This window comes from Helianthus annuus, chromosome 17 (assembly GCF_002127325.2).
Source record: "Helianthus annuus cultivar XRQ/B chromosome 17, HanXRQr2.0-SUNRISE, whole genome shotgun sequence".
Taxonomy (NCBI): domain Eukaryota; kingdom Viridiplantae; phylum Streptophyta; class Magnoliopsida; order Asterales; family Asteraceae; genus Helianthus; species Helianthus annuus.
Window position 1 is genome coordinate 141,492,374 of NC_035449.2, and position 22,857 is coordinate 141,515,230.

General features: G+C 36.3%; 1 protein-coding gene across 1 annotated transcript; it reads left to right on the forward strand.

Annotated features, from left to right (window-relative positions):
- Window positions 1–1,481: 1,481 nt before the first annotated feature.
- Window positions 1,482–3,720, forward strand: LOC110923138 (squamosa promoter-binding-like protein 8). The gene is made up of 3 exons (XM_022167314.1): window positions 1,482–2,197; window positions 2,895–3,055; window positions 3,474–3,720. Exons 1-3 carry the CDS (start codon window positions 1,551–1,553, stop codon window positions 3,497–3,499), a joined length of 834 nt encoding a protein of 277 aa, XP_022023006.1. The 5' UTR covers window positions 1,482–1,550; the 3' UTR covers window positions 3,500–3,720.
- The last annotated feature ends 19,137 nt before the right edge of the window (window positions 3,721–22,857 follow it).

The window sequence follows — 22,857 nt, forward strand, 5'->3', positions numbered from 1 at the left end:
GACAACATTTTGTGACCGCTTTTAAACAATTATCCTATGACCAAAAAACATGTGATAGTTAATTTGAGGATAGTCCTTTTAGTAGATGCATATGCTTTATGAGGAGAGGTCGCAGGTTTAAATTTAGACAATGAAGACATATTTAGAATTATTGATGTAATAAAGCATAAACAAGTATTTCAAGACTTATTTAGAATTATTAGTGTAATAAAGAAACAACAAGTGTTCTGTTAAAAAAAAGAACATGTAATACAAAAAGGAAGTTAATAAAACCACATCTCATAATCTTATTTTCACACCCTCTATACGAGTCTTATAACCCTCTATACAGGTCGTATAGGGTTATAAGACTCGTATAGAATAATTTGACATGTCAAATATTAGATCGTATAATGTTATACGGCTCGTATAATGTTATACGACTCGTATAAATGGAGAAAAAAATTAGGCCACATAACATTCTATACAGGCTGTATAACATTACATGGGTCGTATACATTATATGAGGTTTTGGTCGTATATCACTATATGCAGGGGCGGTTCTTAGAAGGCCACTGGCAGGGCTACGGCCCGGGCAAGTTTTTCGGCCGTAGTGCTAATTTTCCGCATTTCGATCGAAATTTTTTATATATACTATGTTTGGCCCGGGCTTGCCCGAGCTTCTTTTAGTGCCCGTGTCTTTCGGCCCTGGCACGTTCAACGGGCAAGATCCGCCACTGACTATATGGGTCGCATAACATTGTATACGGGTCGTATATAATGTTATACGGCTCGTATACATGGAGACAAAAACACATTTTCTAACATTTTTTCAAGATTCTCTTATACGACCCGTATAACTTTATACACGCTGTATTAGGCTAAGAGTTGGCTACAAAGTCCAAATTTCCTAAAAAGAGTAAAGTCATAAACATACTCAAAATCCAGAAATAACATAATGAATATTACTAAAACACCATATCTGGGTCTTTTGTTTTGTGTTTTGGATAATAAGTCTTTAATTAGTAAATGACTAACATTATTGTGTTTTATGATGATTATCATTTTGTGTTTTATATTCATGATTCTACGATTATATATTTGATGTTTTTATGGAGTTAGAGTTGCGTATGGTGTTTTAGTAATCTATTTTTTGTGGGGTTTTCATGTATTTTATAGCTGAAATTGTAATATTTTAAGATTTTGTACACATTTTAAAAATTTTAGAATTTTTAACCGAACCCTACTCTAACTATGTGAGTGTAAAAATAAGATTTTAATAGTCTAGGAATACCAGTATCCAATACAAAAATAATAAACACATTACAAGGTGAGTTCTCTACCTTTCATTATGGTAAATCCTTTTCCCACACAGAAAACACCCAAACCAAAAACCTCACCCTCCTTCCACTTGTACATTATGCATGACAACTTGTGCATCCACTTTCCACCCCAATTCCCACCCTTTCCACTCTCACTTTTTACCATTAAAAACTGCTCACACACTATGACAGCTTTTCATATCTTTTGCAGACCAACAACAACAAACCGATCGGAAAACAAAACCTCAAATGTTGGACTACGAATGGGGCATGCTAAACGGCGCCGTTTCAGTCACCGCCGTCGACGAGCCCGCCTCACAATCTGACCAAACCCGCCACATCTTTGACCACTACTCACAAACCTTCAACGACACCAACAATTCACACTATCTCAACCCAAATGACTTCATTCACCAAACCCATAACCCGACCCATCACTACCTCCACAACCACCCGACCCAAACCCACCCCCATTTCAGTTCCATGTACGACCCACGCGCCTACGCCGGCGAGTGTGGATACCAACACTCTCCAACGCCGTTACTCTCGCTTGAGCCGGAGAGCGGCGGCTCGCAACCGGCTTACATGCTCTTGCCGAAAACGGAGCCGGCGGCTTGCGCCATTGACTTTGCTAACAACCGGATTGGGTTGAACTTGGGTGGGCGGACGTATTTTTCATCCGCAGAGGATGATTTTGTGAACCGGCTGTACCGCCGGTCCAGGCCGCTAGAGGCAGCGCTTGTTAGCTCGCCACGCTGTCAGGCTGAGGGGTGTAATGCCGATCTTACCAACGCTAAACATTACCACCGCCGACACAAGGTGTGCGAGTTTCACTCCAAGGCTTCTACTGTCATCACCGCTGGCTTGACCCAACGCTTTTGCCAGCAGTGTAGCAGGTTGGTTATTTTAGTACGGTAAACGTACCCCTGATTTTTTTTCTTTTAAATAAACGCACCTCCTGTGAACAGCTGTTTCACTGCTCACAAGAGGGGTGTGTTCAGTCTTTTGGGAGGGGGGGTTGCGTTTAGACTTTAGACTGCACTTTGGTTATCACTTTTATAAATTTATCATCATAAAATTCAAAAAGTACAACCACTTAATGCTTTGGGTAGATCATCTTAACGGCTATAGTATAAACCTATGCAATAAGTGTTTGTACTAGTGAATATCATAGCTTGTTTGATGTTCAACTATGATTGCATGATGTACAAGTGATTTTACTGTTGATCACAAGTACAATTTTTGGAAATTTTGAAAACGGACGAAAATGCCCTTGAGTGCTGGCCTGGGGTACAAGGAAGCTATGGACAATGATTGGTGTACATGGGGGTGATCCCGAGGGCATTTTGGGTCCGTAAAAATTTCTGTTTCCCATATAATATGTGGATTTACACTTTGCGACGTACTGTTTGCTTTTGCTTCTTATAGTAACATATACCCAAAATACCCCTTCACTTCTTGCATTTATTAATTAGTACTACTAATAATTGGTTAATTATTATTTTTAGGAGTTTTTATAGTTTTAGTTTTCAGTTTGGAAATTTAAAAAGAAATTGATTTATTTATTTATTTTTTTTATACATTGTGATAAAGATTCCATCTCTTGTCGGAATTTGATAATGGAAAGAGAAGTTGTCGGAAGAGATTGGCTGATCACAACCGTCGGCGTAGAAAATCATCACAAAATCAAGACCATAGCAAGTCCTTCGTCACTGCTACAAGTACTCAAAGTTCATCTTCCGAAATCATATCAAGTAAGCCCAATTAACTATAGATGCGTGTAAATGTTATAATTAATTAATATATTTTAAGTAAAGCATCGCACATGGATATTATGCAATTATCATAGTTGGGCAAGGTTCTAGAGTGAACACTAGGGTATTTGCGAACTGACTGAACAAATCCTAACCATTGATATCATCAAATCGTAAAATACACTAGTTATTTCATCATCAAATCCTGACCATTGATTTACACACGTGTATGGCCAGGATTAGTTCGATCAGTTAGCAAATACACTAGTGTTTACTCTTGATCATAATCCAATCCTATCATAGTTAAAACAAAATATATAAATATTTATTTTACATGTATTAGTTCACGATTTAAATCATTACTCAGAATATATTAATAAAATCATATTTATTTTAAAACTCGTTTACTTTTTTATAGGGTATCAAGCGGATTCAAGAGTTTAATCCTGATGGGTGGCACAATGCAATTGGTTTCCATTATCGAAGATCAACATGGTATCCCTCGACTAGGTGACTAGCTAGTATAAATAATGTCGTTTTTCTATTAAATTTTTAGATTGGTACGACAAAAGTTTTAATTTCATCGGATTTTAATTCTTAATTAAATGTATGGTAGGCTTAATTAGTTTTATATATAGAAATTATTTACTGACTCTAGTTTTATCTATTGCGATCTTGGTTACAACAATGAATGTGATGAGTTAGTTATACAAGTTATCAGTGAAAATGTTATGTAAGTTAAGATCGTATTTTATCATCTTTACGTTTATTTTACATTAATTGTTTTACTTTGGGGTGTTTATGGTCCAGTTTTGCTGAAGATTTTCGACCAAACCGCTAAACACGGTTTCGGGGAATGACAAACCAAACCGGTCGGGTTTGGTGGTTTGGCATACCAGTGCGTTATACAAGGTTGCCGGTTTGAACCACCTTTTCTTTTTTTCAAAACGTGAGTTAATTTGTTTAAAATTTTTAAAAATTTTAAAAATAGTTCATGATTATAGACTTTATAGTACATATATATAGACTAAAAAAATTGAAATATGAAAATATAAAGAAATAATAAATATTAAACGTTAGCTCGATTTATCTGACCAGTTTTATATTTCAAATAACACCAAACCAATAGACTGACAAACCGTTTAAAACTCAAACTGACCGATTTACCTCGACTTAGACGGTTCAATGAGTTTCAAACGCTTAATGCTAAAAAACCGTTCTTATGTTGTACCAAGTTTTGTTCCATTCATTAGGAGAAATGATGTTTGAATGTAGTTGGTATTTTTTAGTGAATACTTTAGAACAATAAGGGTAAAAAGGTAAGTTAAAGAGAAAAGAAAGGGGAAAGGAAGAAGAGGTCAAAAAGTCAAGCTGTCTCCTGCATGGAAGCTATATTTGATGAAGTTATTATTCTCTGTGGGTCCTTCCATGAGATGCATTCATGTGGTCCTCCTAATTAGGGTTTCAACTTTTCTTTCATATTTTGATAATATACACATTAAATAAGTTTTTAATTTGTTTTTGTTACGTTCTTTAATATTAACCTCTGAAAACACTTTCTATAAATAGACTAAATTATTTATTTACCATGTGACTATAGAGATAAAAGGCGTCTCTAAAAATTCAGGTACCTTGTTCGAGCTTGAAAAAATGTGCCTTTTCGTAATATTTTATGATTATTAAAAATTCACTTTAGTATTGGGCTCAATAAACCTAATGTCAAGTGGGCTAAATTCTAAACCATAAATATGATTTGTAAATGGGTCTATATTTGAATTGGTATGTGTTTACTATTTAAAAAAAATAACATATATCAGATTTTTTTTAAATCGTGTGCCTCTCGAAATCATGGGCCTTGTGCAGAGGTCCTCCTCGCACACCATCAAAGCCGCCACTGATAGACACGATAAATCAAAACTAGTCCTACATTTTTTAATCTGTTTTCTAGATGCCTTTGTATAATTACAATATATATATATATATATATATATATATATATATATATATATAGGTTACTTGTAAATTTCTAAAAAGGTTAAGAAGTCATAGGAATTAAACATATGATAATCATTAAAATTAAGGGTGAACGGTATAAAAGTAATTGAAACAATGAATTAAATATAGATAAAACATAATATCTGCGAAATAAAAACACCATATACCTGCAAAATAAAACTTCATGATTCTTTGTTAACAACAAAATAAAACATCATAACTGCAAATAAAACACCATTTACCTTATGTATCTGAATCACCATTGTATGAACATGCTCAAAACATCATGTGCTAAAAACATCCGATTGAAACGTAATTTTAAATATATATATATATATATATATATATATATATATATATATATATATATATAGCAATATGGTACTCATATTAAAGATAAAAAAGCTCCTTATTATGGTGTATTTTTTCAAAAAAAAAATTACATATAAAAAAGTTATTGGCGTATACTAAAAGGAGGGAAAGTTACATGTGCCTTGTATGTCTACATGTGAGTTTCTGAATATAGAACACGTAAAATTAAATTTGTACATCTACGTTATCAAATAATTAACTAAAATTAAAACATAATTTACAAAAATGTCACTAATCAATCTCCTTCATCCAAAATACAATCTAATGGTTCATAAGACTTTTTAGATATAACACTCTTTGGGCTAACTCTCATGTGGCGCGTGCTACAATTCAGGAGGATGGACGTTTTCGTCTTTTTCCATTTCTCTATTAGGGTATTGATTTTTTCTATTTTCCCCTGCGCATATGTGTGGTGTTTTTACTTATTATTCACTGAATCACATTTTTTTCTTGGCGTTTGTTCATTGTTTTAGATCACATAGTTTTGGCGTTTGTTTAATGGTTTAGACCACACCTTTTTAGAGTTTTGTATCATGTTTTGATTGATCAAATTAATCTTCCTAAAAAATTCAAAGTGTAAAGATAATGGTGTTCATGGCATTCTTACAAACATCATAATTCATTTATAAAAAACACAACATCCCCCTCATCCTTCATTCAAACTGAACCACAATCTTGTTTCTTATAGGGTTTGACGCCCTTAAATCACAGAGTTGTTGAAGGTAGTCAACATTATACGCATTCAGGATTTGGTGCACTGTGTAGTGATCGTTTTCTCCGTTGCTGTAACTAACTGTCACGGTCGTCAAATGTTCATTCAAGCTCCAACCTGTAACGGTTGGTTGCTCAAAATCATCATCTACTATAAATCTTCTATTCAACATGTTAGTGTATATTATGTATGTCCGCCACTGTGCGAATAGACTAGATAGAGCGTGTGTTGAATATTGTATAGTTGAGATACGAACACATGACTTTGTAGAGGACGAGAGAGGTTCGTACGAATGTAATTTCGTAAGGATGTAACACCTTCGTAAGGATGTAACTCATTCGTGCGAATGTAACTACGTCCGCACGGACAAGCTCATCTGCACGGAAGTGCTCGTCTGTCCCAACCTCTTGTACATATATAGTTTCGTGTGTTCATTAGTTGATAAATTTTGGGAGTTTGGCTGGAGAGATTGTTGATGCTCTCTCCAGCCGGTCAACGATGTATGCTCTTTTGGTATGGAAGTTTTGTACTTATGACTATTCTTATGAGACTTCTATCGAATTTGCTTTATTATATCCAAACTTCCGTCTAAACCCGCCCGATCCTGAACTTTCAATTGGTATCAGAGCTATACCGATTCAACCGATCTAATAGTTTTATTGAATCACCTACGCTCATGATTTATGGACTTTTCTGGGTTTTTAGACGTAAATCTTCAAATACATGGTCAATCACGGACAAAAAGTAAAATTGAGACCACAAGATTAATTAGTATTGAATTTCGACATAGTCTTTGAAAGAATCATCATAAAAGTCGAAGAAATAAAGATTTTATTCGAAAAATGTGATCAGCGATGTTTCGAACGGAGGAATACGTCCGTACGGATGTAATACATCCGCACGGAAGTAATTCATCCGCATGAACCAGACTACGTCCGCATAAACCAAGATTCATTCGTTCTAAAATCATTTCATCCGCACGAAGGAGACATTCGCACGAATGAACCCCTTTTCATCCGCGCGAATGTGCCCAAACGGCTAAAGAAAGGCATTTCTTGATCGTGGTGATGAGACAAGTGTCCAGAAAAAATTTGGTGATAGAAATTTTTTTCAAGATTTTAACGTCAATTGCGGGCTGTTCAGGGATACCGTCTGAGGATTCAGAGAACAGATTTGATGATCAGATCATAAAGTTTTGAAGATAGTGGGGTAGTCTCGGATATATATGCAGAATGTTTATAATTTGGAGTAGTGACTATTAATGGGCCAAATAGAAAAATCCGCAATTATGAAAAACTGACTTTTGTAAAGCAAAATGTCACATTTTCCACATAGTTAAGTTTCTTCAGTGAACAGACAGGACTGAATTTGCTTGTTTTGAGGGGGGAAATTCAGTGATAAGTATAAAGAGGTCAAAATTTGCAAAAATGAGGGGGAATAAAAATTTCGTTAGAATATATTAAAATTCCGGCATTTTTGAAATTCAGACGTGGAACAGCATTCGGGTGGTTCCGAATTCAGATTGTCCGGGGATGCATAAAATCTGAATTCGTTAGTTCGTGATCATATGAAGTTCGGATTCTTCATATCGTGACCAGATTGATGTCATAAGGTTTGAGTCCCGAGTCTTCGTTAAGCCGGTTAGCAGGATTAGCATCAGGAGTGATGCATCAGTATTGTCGATACTTAAAAGATATCTCGGAACTGATAATTCTGTGATAGTCTAAAGTGTCAGATTGTTTAATCTTCGAGCAGATGAGTTATTTTCTAGACTAACCGCCGGAGAGTGATGATGTTTGTTGGTTAAGTTGATGTCGGGACTAACGGAGAAGACTATACATCTGCTATCGTGACTGAAGAGGAAGAATGTGAATCTGATTATGGAAGAATGTTTCTCAGATCAGCACGTGTTACCAAATGATTTGTTATCCAATGAAGATTTGTTTATTGTGCAGATTACCGTTTACACTGATCAATTATTCAGGAGTGTGCTTAACAATGATACGGAAAACGAGATTTCAGATTTTCGTGGGTATTCATAGACTTGAAGTTTACCGGTGTGGCGATTCGACATTTCTATCAATTGTCGGTTGGGTTTTTGAAGATTAAGATATTGAGCTAAAGTGGAAAAAAAAAACCGAACACATATGTGATTAACGTTGAAACAGAGATGCTGCATCAATTAGTTTCAAGTTGATGGTTATTTTTGAAGATTACAGTTAAGCAAATCAGAGGAGGTCAGGAACTGTGCAAACTAAGACCTAAAGATTCATTTCAGGGGGGAACGTATTGAAGATAATGCAAGCCCGAATCATCAACAAAAGGGGGAATTATCTGAAGATATCAAATGCTTGATTGAAGTTACAAATATTCAAACACGGCTCTCATTAGTTGATAAGTTTTGGGAGTTTGGCTGGAGATATTGCTGATGCTCTCTCCAGCCGGTCAACGATGTATGCTCTTTCGGTATAATGGAAGCTTTCTACTTATGACTATTCTTACGAGACTTCTACCGAATTAGCTTTATTCTATCCAAACTTCCGTCTAAACCTGTCCGATCCTGAACTTTCACGACCTTCGAATCACTGTGAGTTCTGTCATACTGGTTGGCCGTTGGAACACAAATGGCCAATATCCCCCTTTGAACCCCTACATCCATATGAAGCATGACCCTGATTGTCTTGACTTTCACCTGTCTCCTGCTAGAGAACTTGATAACGAAACAGTTCTCTGATCTTTGAAACCTCCACGAAATAACTTGGGCCATTTTGTATGATTTTTGTATGGCGTTTAACACTCTTTTGGAGTTTTTTTTTTGTAGTTATAATGATGGACCTTAGTGTTGTGTTGCTTCTACTTATATAATGGTGTTTTTGGCGCGATATAGGCTAGCAATAAATGTTTGTTTTTAATAACCTAACTGTTTATATATTTTTGGTGCCAAAACGAAAATAGTTGCCTTCTGAATTATTTTGATAACAAGCATGTATGCTACGAGTATTCCTTTTTTCATAGCTGTCACACAGAAAAAAAAGAAGATATGATTCTCTTTTTTAATCATGTTGTTTTAGTAATACAATACTTTTTCAGACTTTGCCGTTTTATGTGACAGACATGATAGGGTCTGGCTTTTATGTAATATATAAACATAATTTTGTGTCTTAAAAAAAGAAAATATCGCATTTTGAAACATGCATTTTGAATATAAGTAATTTCAATTGTTTTATTCAATACAAACATGCCAAGTATAACCCAAATATCTAAAATATGGCGTTTAAAAAATAGTCTACTTTGTAGAGTGTAATAAAAACAACATGCAAAATATGGTGTTTTTACAAACTAGTCTACCACAGTGGCCATCCTTTCTTGGATCCTTGCCATTCCTAATTTGTACAGTTCTGTTATTTTTCTGTTCCCAAATTTAACGATTTTACCAATTGTTTTCTGGCCTCATTAATGCTATGGAGGAGTATTTTTGTTGTGTACTTTACCCTAAGGTTATTGAAATATTTGTTTTGTAGGTTATATGGGGCATTTTCCTTTAACAAACCACATGCCCAACCAGACAACTACCATATATGTTTTCATATGCTCATTGTAAATATTCCATAGTCGGTGCTATTTGACTTTGTTCTCCACTCCATCTTTTGCCTCATAATCTTTTGATCCCGACAGCACTTGGGTGTCTTTTATCTTTTAAGTAATTTGCAAAAGAATCTCGCTGCCAGTTTGACATTTTTGCAGTTTTAGTATGACGTTTTACATAAGAGTTCTGAAAACAATAAGAGGTTTTCAAGGGAGTTACCGTTTTGCCAACCCATCCGTCATACTTTTGCTCTATGCTCATATCATCGCCTGAAGCATTATTTTCCAAAACATCAACTTTGTATGATTTCAGATTGAAGCATATAACGTAGAAATATTGTGACCATATTATCAGAATGAAGACCGGATCATAATCTTTTATTGTTTTATCTTTCAGATCGTTCTTAAAACGAGCGTGTTTCAAAACAGTTGCCATGTTTCCATTGAATTCACTGTTTTGTTGATCTTCTGGGTATTTATACATGGGCCTATTATGTATTTTTTGCGAACATTTTATTAACAAAACATTGTGATAATATACCGGCATTGTTTTAATTCAGAAAAACACTCTCAAAGTATTCATGTACAAGGCCCATAGTTATTATACATGTACAAGGTTCATAGTAATCATATATCATACGTTTTGGCATTCAGTACCTTTACTAACATTTACTCAATCATCACAACTTTAGTTGGCCTCCACAAATATCAAAGTTACCTTTATATGGCGTTTTCAACAACACTCAACTATACATGTACAAGGTCCATAGTTATTATATATTTGGCGTTCAAGGTTTTCACAATTACAAAGTTAGCCTTTATATGGCATTTTGAAACACACACACACACTCAAAGTATATATGTACAAGGTTCATATTAATCATGTATCATAACACCAGTTATTTTATACATTTTCGACATAAACTCTAACGAATATAATCTTGTATTGATGTTCTCTTCTTCATTTCTTCGTTTGTTTTTTGGCGTTTATATTCAGGTGACTTGCTGGCCTTCTTTCTACCAGAAACTATACATAAATTATTGAAATTAAAACGGAAATAACATCAAATAACTTTGAAAATTACACCACATGTTAACTCACTTTGATTTTTTACTCTTTGATCGTGATTGATCTTCAGACGCCATAAAGAATCTTGGGTTTTCGTGTTTTCCGTAGAACTTGGGGAGGTTTTTGTGGGAAGTTATAGGTTTCGGTGTTGTTTGAATTCTTTATTTAGAATCAAAATTACCTTTTTACCCTTAATGGACCTCGCGCCATTATGAAAGTGATTGATATTTACATAAATGCCACTGCTTCATTTTAATCTGTAGATTGTTTGAGCCAACGACTGGGAACCGCTCTCACCGTTTTCACACTTTAGGGCATTTTCTCCAAATCACGCACACACACATACACACGCACATATATGTATATATAGGGTGGGATTTGGCTACAAAGTCCATTTTTCCTACAAAGTGTAAAAGGTCATAAAACACCATAATGTCAACTATAAAACACACCCAAAATCCACAAATAACAAAGTGAAGATAACTAAAACGACATATTTATGGGTTTTATGTTGTGTTTTGGATGATAAGGCTTTGATTATCGAATGACTAACATTAGTGTGTTTTATGTTTATTATCATGTTGTGTTTTATATTCATAGTTCTACGATGGTGTGTTTGAAATTTTTATGGACTGTTAGGGTTTGGATATTGTGTTTTAGTGATCTTCACTCTGTTATTTATGGGTATTGAGTGTGTTTAATGGCTGAAATTGTAGTGTTTTATCACTTTGTACACTTTGTAGGAAAAATGGACTTTGTAGCCGAATCACACCCTATATATATATATATAGTGAGAACTTAGAGAATCCGACCTTACAAAAGGTTTTTTTTTTTTTACCAAAAATCCATAAAAACAACTTTTCCAAAAGCTTTTTTTGTTGATTTACATCACCCGTAAAAAACCCTTAGAATTGGTGTAAATGTTGATTCATGTTGATGTCAGCATCGTAAAAAAAGTATAATGGTAAAACATTAAGTATTTTATAACTACTTACATTAATTATTCTCTCTATGATTAATTAGTCAATTTCAATTTATCATGTACACATAAAATTTTATCTTACATATATCTTACACATTATCGAATTATATACTACACATATCGAAACTAGTGATTGATTAGGTCAACATTTGAAACTCATTAATACTCAGGCTGGACGGTATGGAGGTTCGTCCTCCACTGTCCCGGCCCGGCGCCATTCGATCCTCCATCTCGCCCCCCCCCCCCCCCCCCCCGGTCACGTCCTCTCCGTCTTCTTCTTGCCGTTCAGGATGGTCCAAATGAGGACAAATGTTCCTCACAGACATATATATACATACAATATATAATATATATTTTAGGATCATCCCCCATTTTCATACCTCCATCCTCTTTGCCCCATCCTCATACCCATCCTACGTGGCGGACCATCCTACAAGGGAGGACCATCACCATACCCTGTCGCCTTATGGAATGAGAGAGAGTTAGAAAGACAAAGGTCATCGTTTTGATGAAAAATGAAGGCATGAGTGTTAATTCATACCAACCATCGATTCTTTTGAAGTTTTAGGAGTGATTGCTAAACTGCGGGTAAATTTTTCATCCAAGTGGCTCCCTTAGTTAATACGGTGATTTTGAGCTTTAATTTAGTCAAAAAGTCAAACCCAGTGGTCACATTTGCAAAAGTCACATTTGAAAATGAACGGGTCACATTTGCAAAAGTCACCAAATTATGAAATGGTCATGTTCCTCGGATCATAGGTGTTTGTATGACTTTTCGAAGTTTTTCAAGTTCAGAAAATTTATGATGAGAACTTCACATAGTAAATCATATATAGGTGAGACCGTTTTGTTTTAAATTGAGAGCATGCACTTAAATTGTTTATTAAAATGAGAAATTATAAGTTTTGTATGTGGGATTTTGTTCTGAGTTATGTATTGGATGATACCTTATTTTGTTCACATTACTTTCATAGTTTTACATTGACGATGTGTCCACGTTGTTGCTTATATGTACATGCTAAGTATCGTTATGTTCAATTTCTAGAACTATTTGAGGGGAATGTTACACTAAAAAATCTAATAAACTTGTGATTTGGGAGTATTTTTGAAACAAAATGGCGTAGATAAATCAATATAGGTATGTATTGTTGTATAGCTGATTGTACACACAAATATACTATCTAAGAAAAGGTTTAACACTGAACATTTGCTAAAATACGTTGTCTTACTATTTTCTTTGCCATGCGCCCTGTTGGCGTGATTACAGGGTGATTACAATCAATGTTTTCTCTTTCTTCCCATTCTCCATGCGGAGAATAAGATCATGAGAGAGATCTTGCATAATCGACGCCAACATAGTTTTCCTTCTTTATATGGTCCTACCTTCACTTTACAACCCCTACTGTGAAAACCAAAACTATGATTTAGATAAATGTTTGAAATTGTTTTTGGTTTAGATATTGCAATTAAATCCTATGTATCTACCATCTACAAGCGATCGACAATCGTTAATGTATAAAGTGTTAGAAAGACGAAAACAAATTATCGAGAGTTAGTGTGTTGATAGACTTATCTTGCCTGGTATAAATTTTTAGGTATATTATTTGTAGAAGAGTTCTGTGCTCATTTTTTTTTTTTTTTTTTTTTGTTAATAATACATCAACTTTCATAAAACGCATGTACTTTGTAGACCTTTGGACCGTTGTTGGCTTGTTGCAAGGTTAAGATTTTATAACATTTTCTTAAATCCCCTGAACTGATATGAGTATATTTATTCAATTTACTGTATTAAATCTTGAATTTATTAAAATATCAGTTAAAAAAAGTTTCTTAGGGTGAGCAGGGCACTCCCCTAAGACCATGTGTAGTGGTAATGTGGTATAATGGCCCCACCATGGGCATTATTCGACACGTGGCGTCCTAGTCAGCGATGGGGCATTATAGCAAAAGTGGCGTAGTGGGGCATTATGCCAATAACCCCCATTCAATCATTTCACAATTATTTTTTTTAATTTAAAACATAAAAAACTTCATTAATTTAAAAAAAAAATTACATTACTTGAAATAAAAATAAAATAAAAACTGAAAAAAAAAAAAACAGAAAATAAAAAAAACTGAAAAAAAAAACTGAAAAATAAACAGAAAAAAAAAAAACAGAAAAAAAAACCGAAACAAAAAAAATAAACTTAAAAAAAATAACATGATCTAGAGTCCATATTTTTCTCTAATTTTTTGGCGACGCATTTGCGCAAGGATCAACGCATCGCCTTGTAGGTGGTCGATAGGTTTGGACAAAAACTCAATCTCCTTTTCCATTTGCCTCGCCTCTTGCATCTCGTTAAATTTTTTGGTTTCGGCCACTCGTTCCTTCACAATCTCATAACGTTGGTGGCCGAGGTCGCGAATGTCTTGGAGACGACGGTTCATCTCCTCGAAATCTTCCTTTAACTCGAGATCGGAAGACGACTCGACCGTTTTTTTCCCGGTTCCCTTTCTTCTATCGGTGGGTCAGACCAACTCTTCTTGAATTCCCTCGTCAACGTCCACCGCCTCATTTAAATCAACATTGCGGGCATCCGATGTCGGAGTTGACGGGTCAACGGAGGATGATGTTTTTGACCTTTTAGCCCGACGTCTACTACTAGACGTCATTGGATTAACTACCGCCCACTTTGGACTTTTTCGTAGTAGCTCCCAACACTTATAGTACGTGAAATGGCATTTTGTCCTCTCGAACTCCTCCAAAGTCTTCGTTAAAACCCCCACGTCACCTTCACCGCTCGGCCGATTATCGTAGTTACGTTGGAAGACTTCTTGGAACGCATGACACTTGTTGTTGATGTCGGTCCATTTGCTAGAAATGGAATCTTTGTCCCGATGTTCGCCTTGACCCTACGTGCTAAAGAAGAGTGCACGAACCCTATCCCAAAAAACCGGGCCCGTTTGAAAGTTTGCTACAAAAAAAAAAAAAATTATAAGTTGTATGTTAAAAATTAAAGTAACAAAATAAGTAAAATAATATATATATAAAATAGTTACCGGTATCTTCGTCCTCCGAAATGTCGAGAAACGCCCGAGTCAACGTGAATTCCTCTTCCTTCGTCCATTTAATGATATTTTTTGTACGCCGCGGTGCGTCTTTTTCCTTCTTCTTATGCGACCTTTTGCCGCGTTTCGATGTTTCTTGCACCGGTTTGGGTTGCGTCTCCAGTACGACTTCCACATCGGGTTCGGCTTCGGGTTGTGACGGTTGAGACCCGCCGGCTTGACCATAGCCGAAAGTGGGAGGAACAAACGGAGGGGCGCCGCTCAAGTAAGCCGCGTAAGTCAAAAAGCTCGGGTCCATGTCTTGAAGGTTGTACGGGGTTTACGGTTGGGTTGTGTTCGGGTTCGTGGGTCTTGCGGGGACACCAAAAGGGGGGCGGTATGGATGCATGATTGTATAAAAATTAGAAGAAAGTGAGTTTTTTTATAAAAATTAGAAGAAAGTGGGAGAGAAAGTAGGAGAGAAAGCGGGTTTTTTATAAAAAAAAAAAAAGTGAGAATGTGGGGTATATATTTATAGTGGGTAATATTTTAAATTTAAAACAAATAATAAATAATATGACCGTTGTCAACAGTAAAAAAGTGGGCCCCCTCTCAATTTTAAGCGTTTTAATTAAAACGCCGGATGACTTTTTCCTCGAAAATAACGTCCTATAACGCCGGGTGTAGTGGCATGTGGGGCGTTATAGGGCGTTTTAAATGAAAAATTTTTAAAAACACGCCCCAGTACGGGTGGTCTAAGAGGGGAGTCCCCTCTCTTACGCACACCCAATCAGGTTATGCCACGTCAATTCCCCTCTTAAACTCCCCTCACACCTCAATTTGATGGCGGCACTCCCCCACTCTTCGGTGGGTTGAATGGGGGCCCACCTTCTCTCCCCTCCACTCTTCGGTGCCTATCTCCCGAATTTGGTCCCCGATTTTGGTCGCCGATTGAATGGCGGCACCACCCCTCTTCGGTGGATTTGGTCCCCGCATGGGGTTACCGAGGGTGCCCCCTCACCCTTAGGGGGATCGGGGCACATTCGGGGAGTCTCTTTGGGGACATGCTTGCCGATTAGGGGGGTACCGCCATCAAGGCGGTGAGGTAGGAGAGAGGGAGGAAATCGGTGGGAATTCACCGAAGAGAGGGGAGGAGAGAGGGAGGAGTGGACCAATGAAAAATTTCCTTTTTTTTTAATAAAAAAAACAAGTCACCTAAGAGGGGAGTGCCGCCATCAATTTAGGGTGTTAGGGGAGTTTAAGAGGGAAGTTGACGTGGCACACGAGAATTGGTTATGCGTAAGATAGGGGATTCCCCTCTTAGGGGAGTACCCCTTACACCCTTAGTATAACACGAACAACCTAAGTGAACAGTGGCGGCGTATCTTTAACTAATCAGGAATCCAGAATGTGAAAAATTGCAATCTTTGTTAATTTATGGCGGCTGTAATCTGGTTTGGACCAGTAATGGATCTCTATCCTAGGGATCTAAATGAATGTGTGTATCACTATATCCATAATAATATAGGATTAAATTATATCTTTGTAATTCACCTATCATATAATCTAAAATAATATAGGATTAAATTATATCTTTGTAATTCACCTATCATAAAATGTTTTTAATATATAAACCTAATAAAACTTGTCTAAAAATAAATACAACAGAAAAGTTGATACATGAAACAAGTTAGTTTTTTTTTTCCCAACACATAGATATAAATAAAAATTATAGCAAAAAATGGTCAATTTTGTATAACTGAAGACATTTATGATAAAATTAAAAATAATTATATAAGTAAAAACTTGTTTTTTTCTTTTTGTAATAAACAAGATACTCTAAATACATTATGAATTGTCACATGACAATCAAGTAGATCACAGTTTAATAAGAACACATGTTTATCAAAATTAAAGAACTCAAGTATTTTCTGTATCTTTAAATTAATTATATTTCTTCTATTTCTCTTCTTCATTTGTATCTTCGTTTGTATCATCGAAACTTCAAGATTTTGTTATAGCGAATATTTATATATAAAGATTCACTATAAACATCTTTAAAGTTTAAAGATTGTACCTCAAGTATGTCAGTTTATACTTCAAGCATGGAAGAAAGAAATAAATAATAACAAATAAGAATACAAAGATATATATAAAGAATGAGATGTGTGAGGTCAAACACAAATTTATCGGTTATTAGATTTTATCACCCTTAACTATTAGGTATTAGCTACCGCCACTCCCAACTATCACTTCGGCTTCCACCACTCCCAACTTAACAATCTGTGTGTTCTGTCACTCAGGTTGAGTGGTTTTTGGCTCCCTTTTTGTCTTTTAGGAGCATATGCACCTATAGTCATTAGTAATTCACAAAATGTTAGCCTAATATCACCAATAACACTAGTCAAACACTAAGAAATGTTCACCTGCAGGGTGACACAACACACAAAGTGTTAAGTTGGGAGTGGTGGGAGTCAAAGTGATAGTTGGGGATGGCAACGGCCAATACTTAATAATTGAAAGTGATAAAATCCAATAATCCAAAATTTTATATATAACTTTAGAGGAATGTGATTTTTTTAGAGATGAAGATAGAGATTACAATAGGAATACTCTTAGCTCATTCTAACTTCAAAAGTTGGGTAGTTTTTAATCTACACCCACTAACCTTATGGTTGAGGTTTATGGTTTTCGTCATGTCTGGATTAATCAATAAGTGACCAAAGCTCCATATCAGTGTTGGTGATGAAGTGCACACTTTTCCTTAAACGTTGTGTCACCAAAACGCCATGCAAGAGTGACCAAGAGTAGCCTCATCCCAAAAGAGAAGAAGATAACTGGTGTTACACGGACTATAATACGTTCAAGATCAAATAGTTTTTCAAGTAGGAATAATTTTAGTAAGTTCACTTGAGTGACTTATTCGTCTCTTGAGGACTTGACACGATACAAATATACCTAAGTTTTAGGTTACTAATCTCTTGTATGGGTTACAATTCTCGACGTGACACACATCCAAGATGTAAATAGTCAGGTTTTATGTTAAGTTTAAATGATTCTTCAGTAAACATGTCATGCTCAAATAAGATTAAGTTGCTTAATGATTGATTGAGGTAAAAAGTGGTTTATTGCTACTACTACTAATAAATCGTAATTGTAAATAAGGGTGAAATGTTTATTTTAGAACTTAAATATTCAACGAAACTTTTAAATTCCGTTCAAGTTTTTTTTTTTTTTTTTTTTTTTGAACGGCCAACGAATCCTCCAAATGGGCTACTGGCGAAATTCACCATATCGGGATACACTCGCCTTCCGAACCGGGGAAAACCCTCACCTAGGGCCGAAGCCCGTGAACACTCGCCCGAAGGCACGACAGTGCGGTGAGGTAATAATCGGTGAATACACATTTCATGTGACAAAGCGCATATTTTAGCCATAGGCTAAATACAAAACTAAATTATTGATTTGCATTTATGTCATCTCTTGCACGCGCCACGCTCACACATATATATGTATTTACCGGTAAATAGGTTATTTATGAAATTATTATGAGATATAATATAATAATCGGTGAATACACATTTCATGAAAACATAGTGTGTTCATTGATTAATTTATGTATTTAAAATTGACACTTGTTTTCATTTGAACACTACACTTTTTGTGAGTAAATGCGTACGTAATATATATACACACATATTATTGTCTCTAGTAATGATTAAAGAAGAAGGAGAAGTCAAAATCATAGATTTGTTTGAACTGTCTCTTTATGCAGCCAAGAAGGTGTGTCTTTTTCCTTTAAGATAACTTCTTTTCAATTATTTCTCTTGGAACAATTTTCCTTAACTTTTGTGATGTAGTTTTCTCTGAATTATGATTGGTTTGTTAGTAAACAACTAAATGTGGTTATACTAAAGTTCAAAACTATGTTAGAAGGATAAGATTACATGAACGATGACAAGCCGTGTCGAAATTAGACACCCAATTAAATTCGGACCATAAAAATACTACGCCCATTAGATATCAACAAAAAGAGATGACCTTAACCTTTGTCGAGTAACTTGTCATTCCTATAGCTATACATAGAAATGTTATAACGCCTAATAAATGTGCTAACCTTAGCTTGTTAGCATCAACATATAAGATCGAGGTGTTTTTTTTTTTTTTTAACTATAATCACACATAGAAACAGTAACGTTCATCAGCAAATTCAAACTATTATGACGATTAATATATTTAGAAGAAGACTGTTAAGAATTAGTATATAAGCGGTCGAGGGTACAAATGCTACCCTTAAAACATATAACACAAAAAAACATGTTCTGTTGAACTTAAAGTAACCCCATGAAGAAGCAACCATACGAACGTTAGTCATGTCCTAGTCATGAATAGGGTTCACAAAAACTATAGTTAAGCCAAAAGAAGATATGTCTTGAAAAAGACTAACTAGTGTTACTTGACTTTCATCTCAACAAACTTCAACCAAGGGGACCATTGAACATCTTATCAACTCTACCTCAATTCCAGAGTGTTAGGCTGATATAATTATACTTAAATCATGTTAAACCTGATTTTATTGGATTATTGGATCATCACTTGGTGCCTAAGGTGTTAGACCGGACTAGTCACTTTTCATGTGTTGTTTCTAAAGGTTCTAATGTGTGTTTTGATATAGAAAAGTCTCTAAAGCGCACACCAAAATTCTAGATCAACCTTCATATTGTTGCGCAGTTGACAAAAGTGTAACATATAAACCACGACCCCGAACTATTTTGTGAGTGTAGTATATATAGTTTTGGTTTTCATGGTGTGCTTGTTTCCTTGGTCTATATGAGCGAACTCTAGAAACAATAAAGTCACATTACTTGATTTTTAGGAGAAACAACACTTGGGAACATGGAAAAGGCCCTCAAAACCTCACATGGTCTATTATTATTAACATTTCATTGTATGGCTTGAATCAAGATTATTTCTAACATTCATACGGGTAGTCGCAATAGGATAACTGATATCATAATTTCAACCTCTTCCCACTCAAGACAAGGCCAAACAAGTTGATGTGTAAACCCATATGAGGACAAGGTAAACTCGTGAAAGGGACATAATGAAATTGATCATACATGCGGAAGAAACCATTTAGACATTACAACTCCTCGTTAACATAGTTTTATGTCACCAATGATAGATTCGATATTCGATAGATAATGTCTGTTACAATAAATGCAACCTTCCATGGAAGTTCGAAGATGTCTTATCTTTTCGAGGAGAATGGTTGATTCATCAACAAAATCTAGTACATCGAACTACATGAAACAATATTAACATACTCTAGATAGCAAGCCTATCTTTTTTTTTTTTTTTTTTTTTTTTTTGAAAAGAAAACTTCTATAAAAAACAACCGAACCCGAAGACCGGGACGGCAAAATAAGCCCGACTTACATAATTACAAATTTACACCAGTCCGACCACCGAATATTTCTTACCTTGGATCTATTTCTAAACCAGAGAAAGCCTAGGGATCTAATCTCGCTAAAAATATCATCAATCTTGACCCGAGAGCCGTTGAACCTTGCGTCATTTCTAGCCTTCCACACAAACCAACAAGTGATCAAAACAATACTATGGAAAACCTCTATTTCCTCATTCCTTTTTCCACAGTGGATATACATTTCCAGAAGATCCCGAAAAGAAAAAGCGTAGAAGATCGGCACACGGCTCCAAGCACATACCTTTTGCCAAACAACCGAAGTGACGAGGCACGAAGTGAACAAGTGATCGACGGTTTCTTCTGTAGAGTTACACAGCAGACAGAACTCATCATCAATATGCATACCTCTTTTTTTTCAGGACCTCGGCCGTAGGGATTCGACCCATTTCGGCTTTCCAAGCAAAAAGATTAACTTTAACGGGAACCCATGAACACCATTTCATAACATACCTCGAGCTGAAATCGAACGAGTTGAAGATGATAGATTTGATGGAGCTAACGCTAAAACTTCCTGAATTACAACCCAGCCATTTCCACGAATCCCTCCTGTCCGAAAGCGCCAAATTCCGAATTAAACCCAAAAGGCCAGTCAGTTTAGCAGCTTCATTATCTTCATTCGGTTCATGACGCCATAGCCAGATTCCATCATTCCCCACACGGTCTTTAACAGAACAGTCTTTAACCACTTCTAACCTGAAGAGACAAGGAAACCGAACCATTAAAGGTTCATCCAGCAATCACGGGTCCAGCCAAAAGCACACTATTTCCCCATTGCCGACAACACCTTTGAAACAAGAACGGATAAAAACATTCGGGGCGACCGGTTTATTAACAACCGAAACGATCGACCTCCACACTCCACTGACGGATTTTTTTAACGGGAGGAACCCCCAGTTAGATACCCCAAGGTGAATGGCAGAGATAACTTTAACCCAAAGGTTTTCAGGGTCCGTCTTAAAACGCCAACCCCATTTAGCTAGAAGAGCAGAACTAGAAAATTTTAGTTTACAAATTCCCAAACCCCCAACTTTCCGTGGGGATGCCACCCTGTCCCACGCAACCCAATGGGTTTTCCGAACATCAGACGAGCCTCCCCATAAAAACTTTTTAATAATAACCTCCAAATCTTGAATTACCTTGGCCGGAGCTTTGTATAGCGAAAAGTAATAGTTAGGTAAAGCCTCAAGGACCGAACGAATCAAAGTGACCCTACCACCGAAAGACAACATCTTGGCTTTCCATAAAGAGAGGCGAGATTCAAAGATATCATAAACCGGTCTCCAAATACTGATTCGGTTCATATTTGCCCCCACCGTAAGGCCCATATACTTGAAAGGAAGAGAATCGGACATACAACCCATGGACTCCGCCATCTCAATCACCTCAGCGTTACTCACCCCAACCCCATAAAGGCAAGACTTACCGATATTTATCCGTAGACCAGAACATACATAAAAACATCTCAGAATTCTAAACACATTCGAAACGTTCCCTTTGGACCAATCTCCAAGAATCATAGCATCATCGGCGTACAAAAGATGAGAAAGGGTAGGGCCATCATTAGGAAGAGCTATGCCACTGAGCGCACCCATCTCGCAAGCCTTATCAAGCATACACGAGAGGGCTTCCATAGCAATAATGAAAAGAAAGGGCGAAATAGGGTCTCCTTGCCTCATACCTTTCTTGCAACCAAATTCAAAAGTCGGCAAACCGTTGACGAGAATAGAGGCCCGTGCCGATGAAAGAATCCCAAAAATCCAATTACACCACTTAGGAGGGAACCCCATTTGATCAAAAACGCTGACAACAAACCCCCAATTAATGTTATCATAAGCCTTTTTGAAGTCTATCTTAAGGAAAAAAGCCAAAGACTTTCGGCTTTTTAACCAAGAAAAGACCTCATTAATCATGCGGGGGCCGTCGAGAATGAATCTACCGCTCAAGAAAGCCGACTGGGAGAACGAAGCTACCGACCCAATAACCTTTTTAAGCCGCAAAGCGAGAACCTTTGAGAAAACTTTGTTAATCATACCAATGAGGCTAATAGGCCGGTAATCGCCGAGATTTGCCGGGTCATTGACCTTGGGAATAAGGGCAATAAAAGCGGAACCACATCCGTGACTAAGAGAGCCATAGTCGTATAAGTAGTCCAATATCTTCACAAAATCCTCTTCAAATAATGCCCAAAAGTGCTTTAAAAAACGGAAATTAAAACCATCTGGGCCCGGGGCCCGATCGTCCCCGCAACTGAAAACCGCCGATTTAATTTCCTCTCTACTAAAACGCTTCAAAAGAATTGTAACTTCAGCATCCTTTAGCTTCTTGATATTAGGAATGTCTAACGAGGGTCTGACCGGATAATGCTCATGAAACTTGGACTTAAAGAAATTGAAAACCACCTTTTTGATATGAGCCGGTTTAGTCACCCACCTACCATCGACATCCAGCCCGTGAATATAATTACATGCCTTCCTGCAATTGACCATAGAATGGAAAAAACGACTGTTTTCATCTCCATCCTTAGCCCATTTGACCCGGGAACTTTGCCTGATGTCTTTCGCTTTATTTTCTT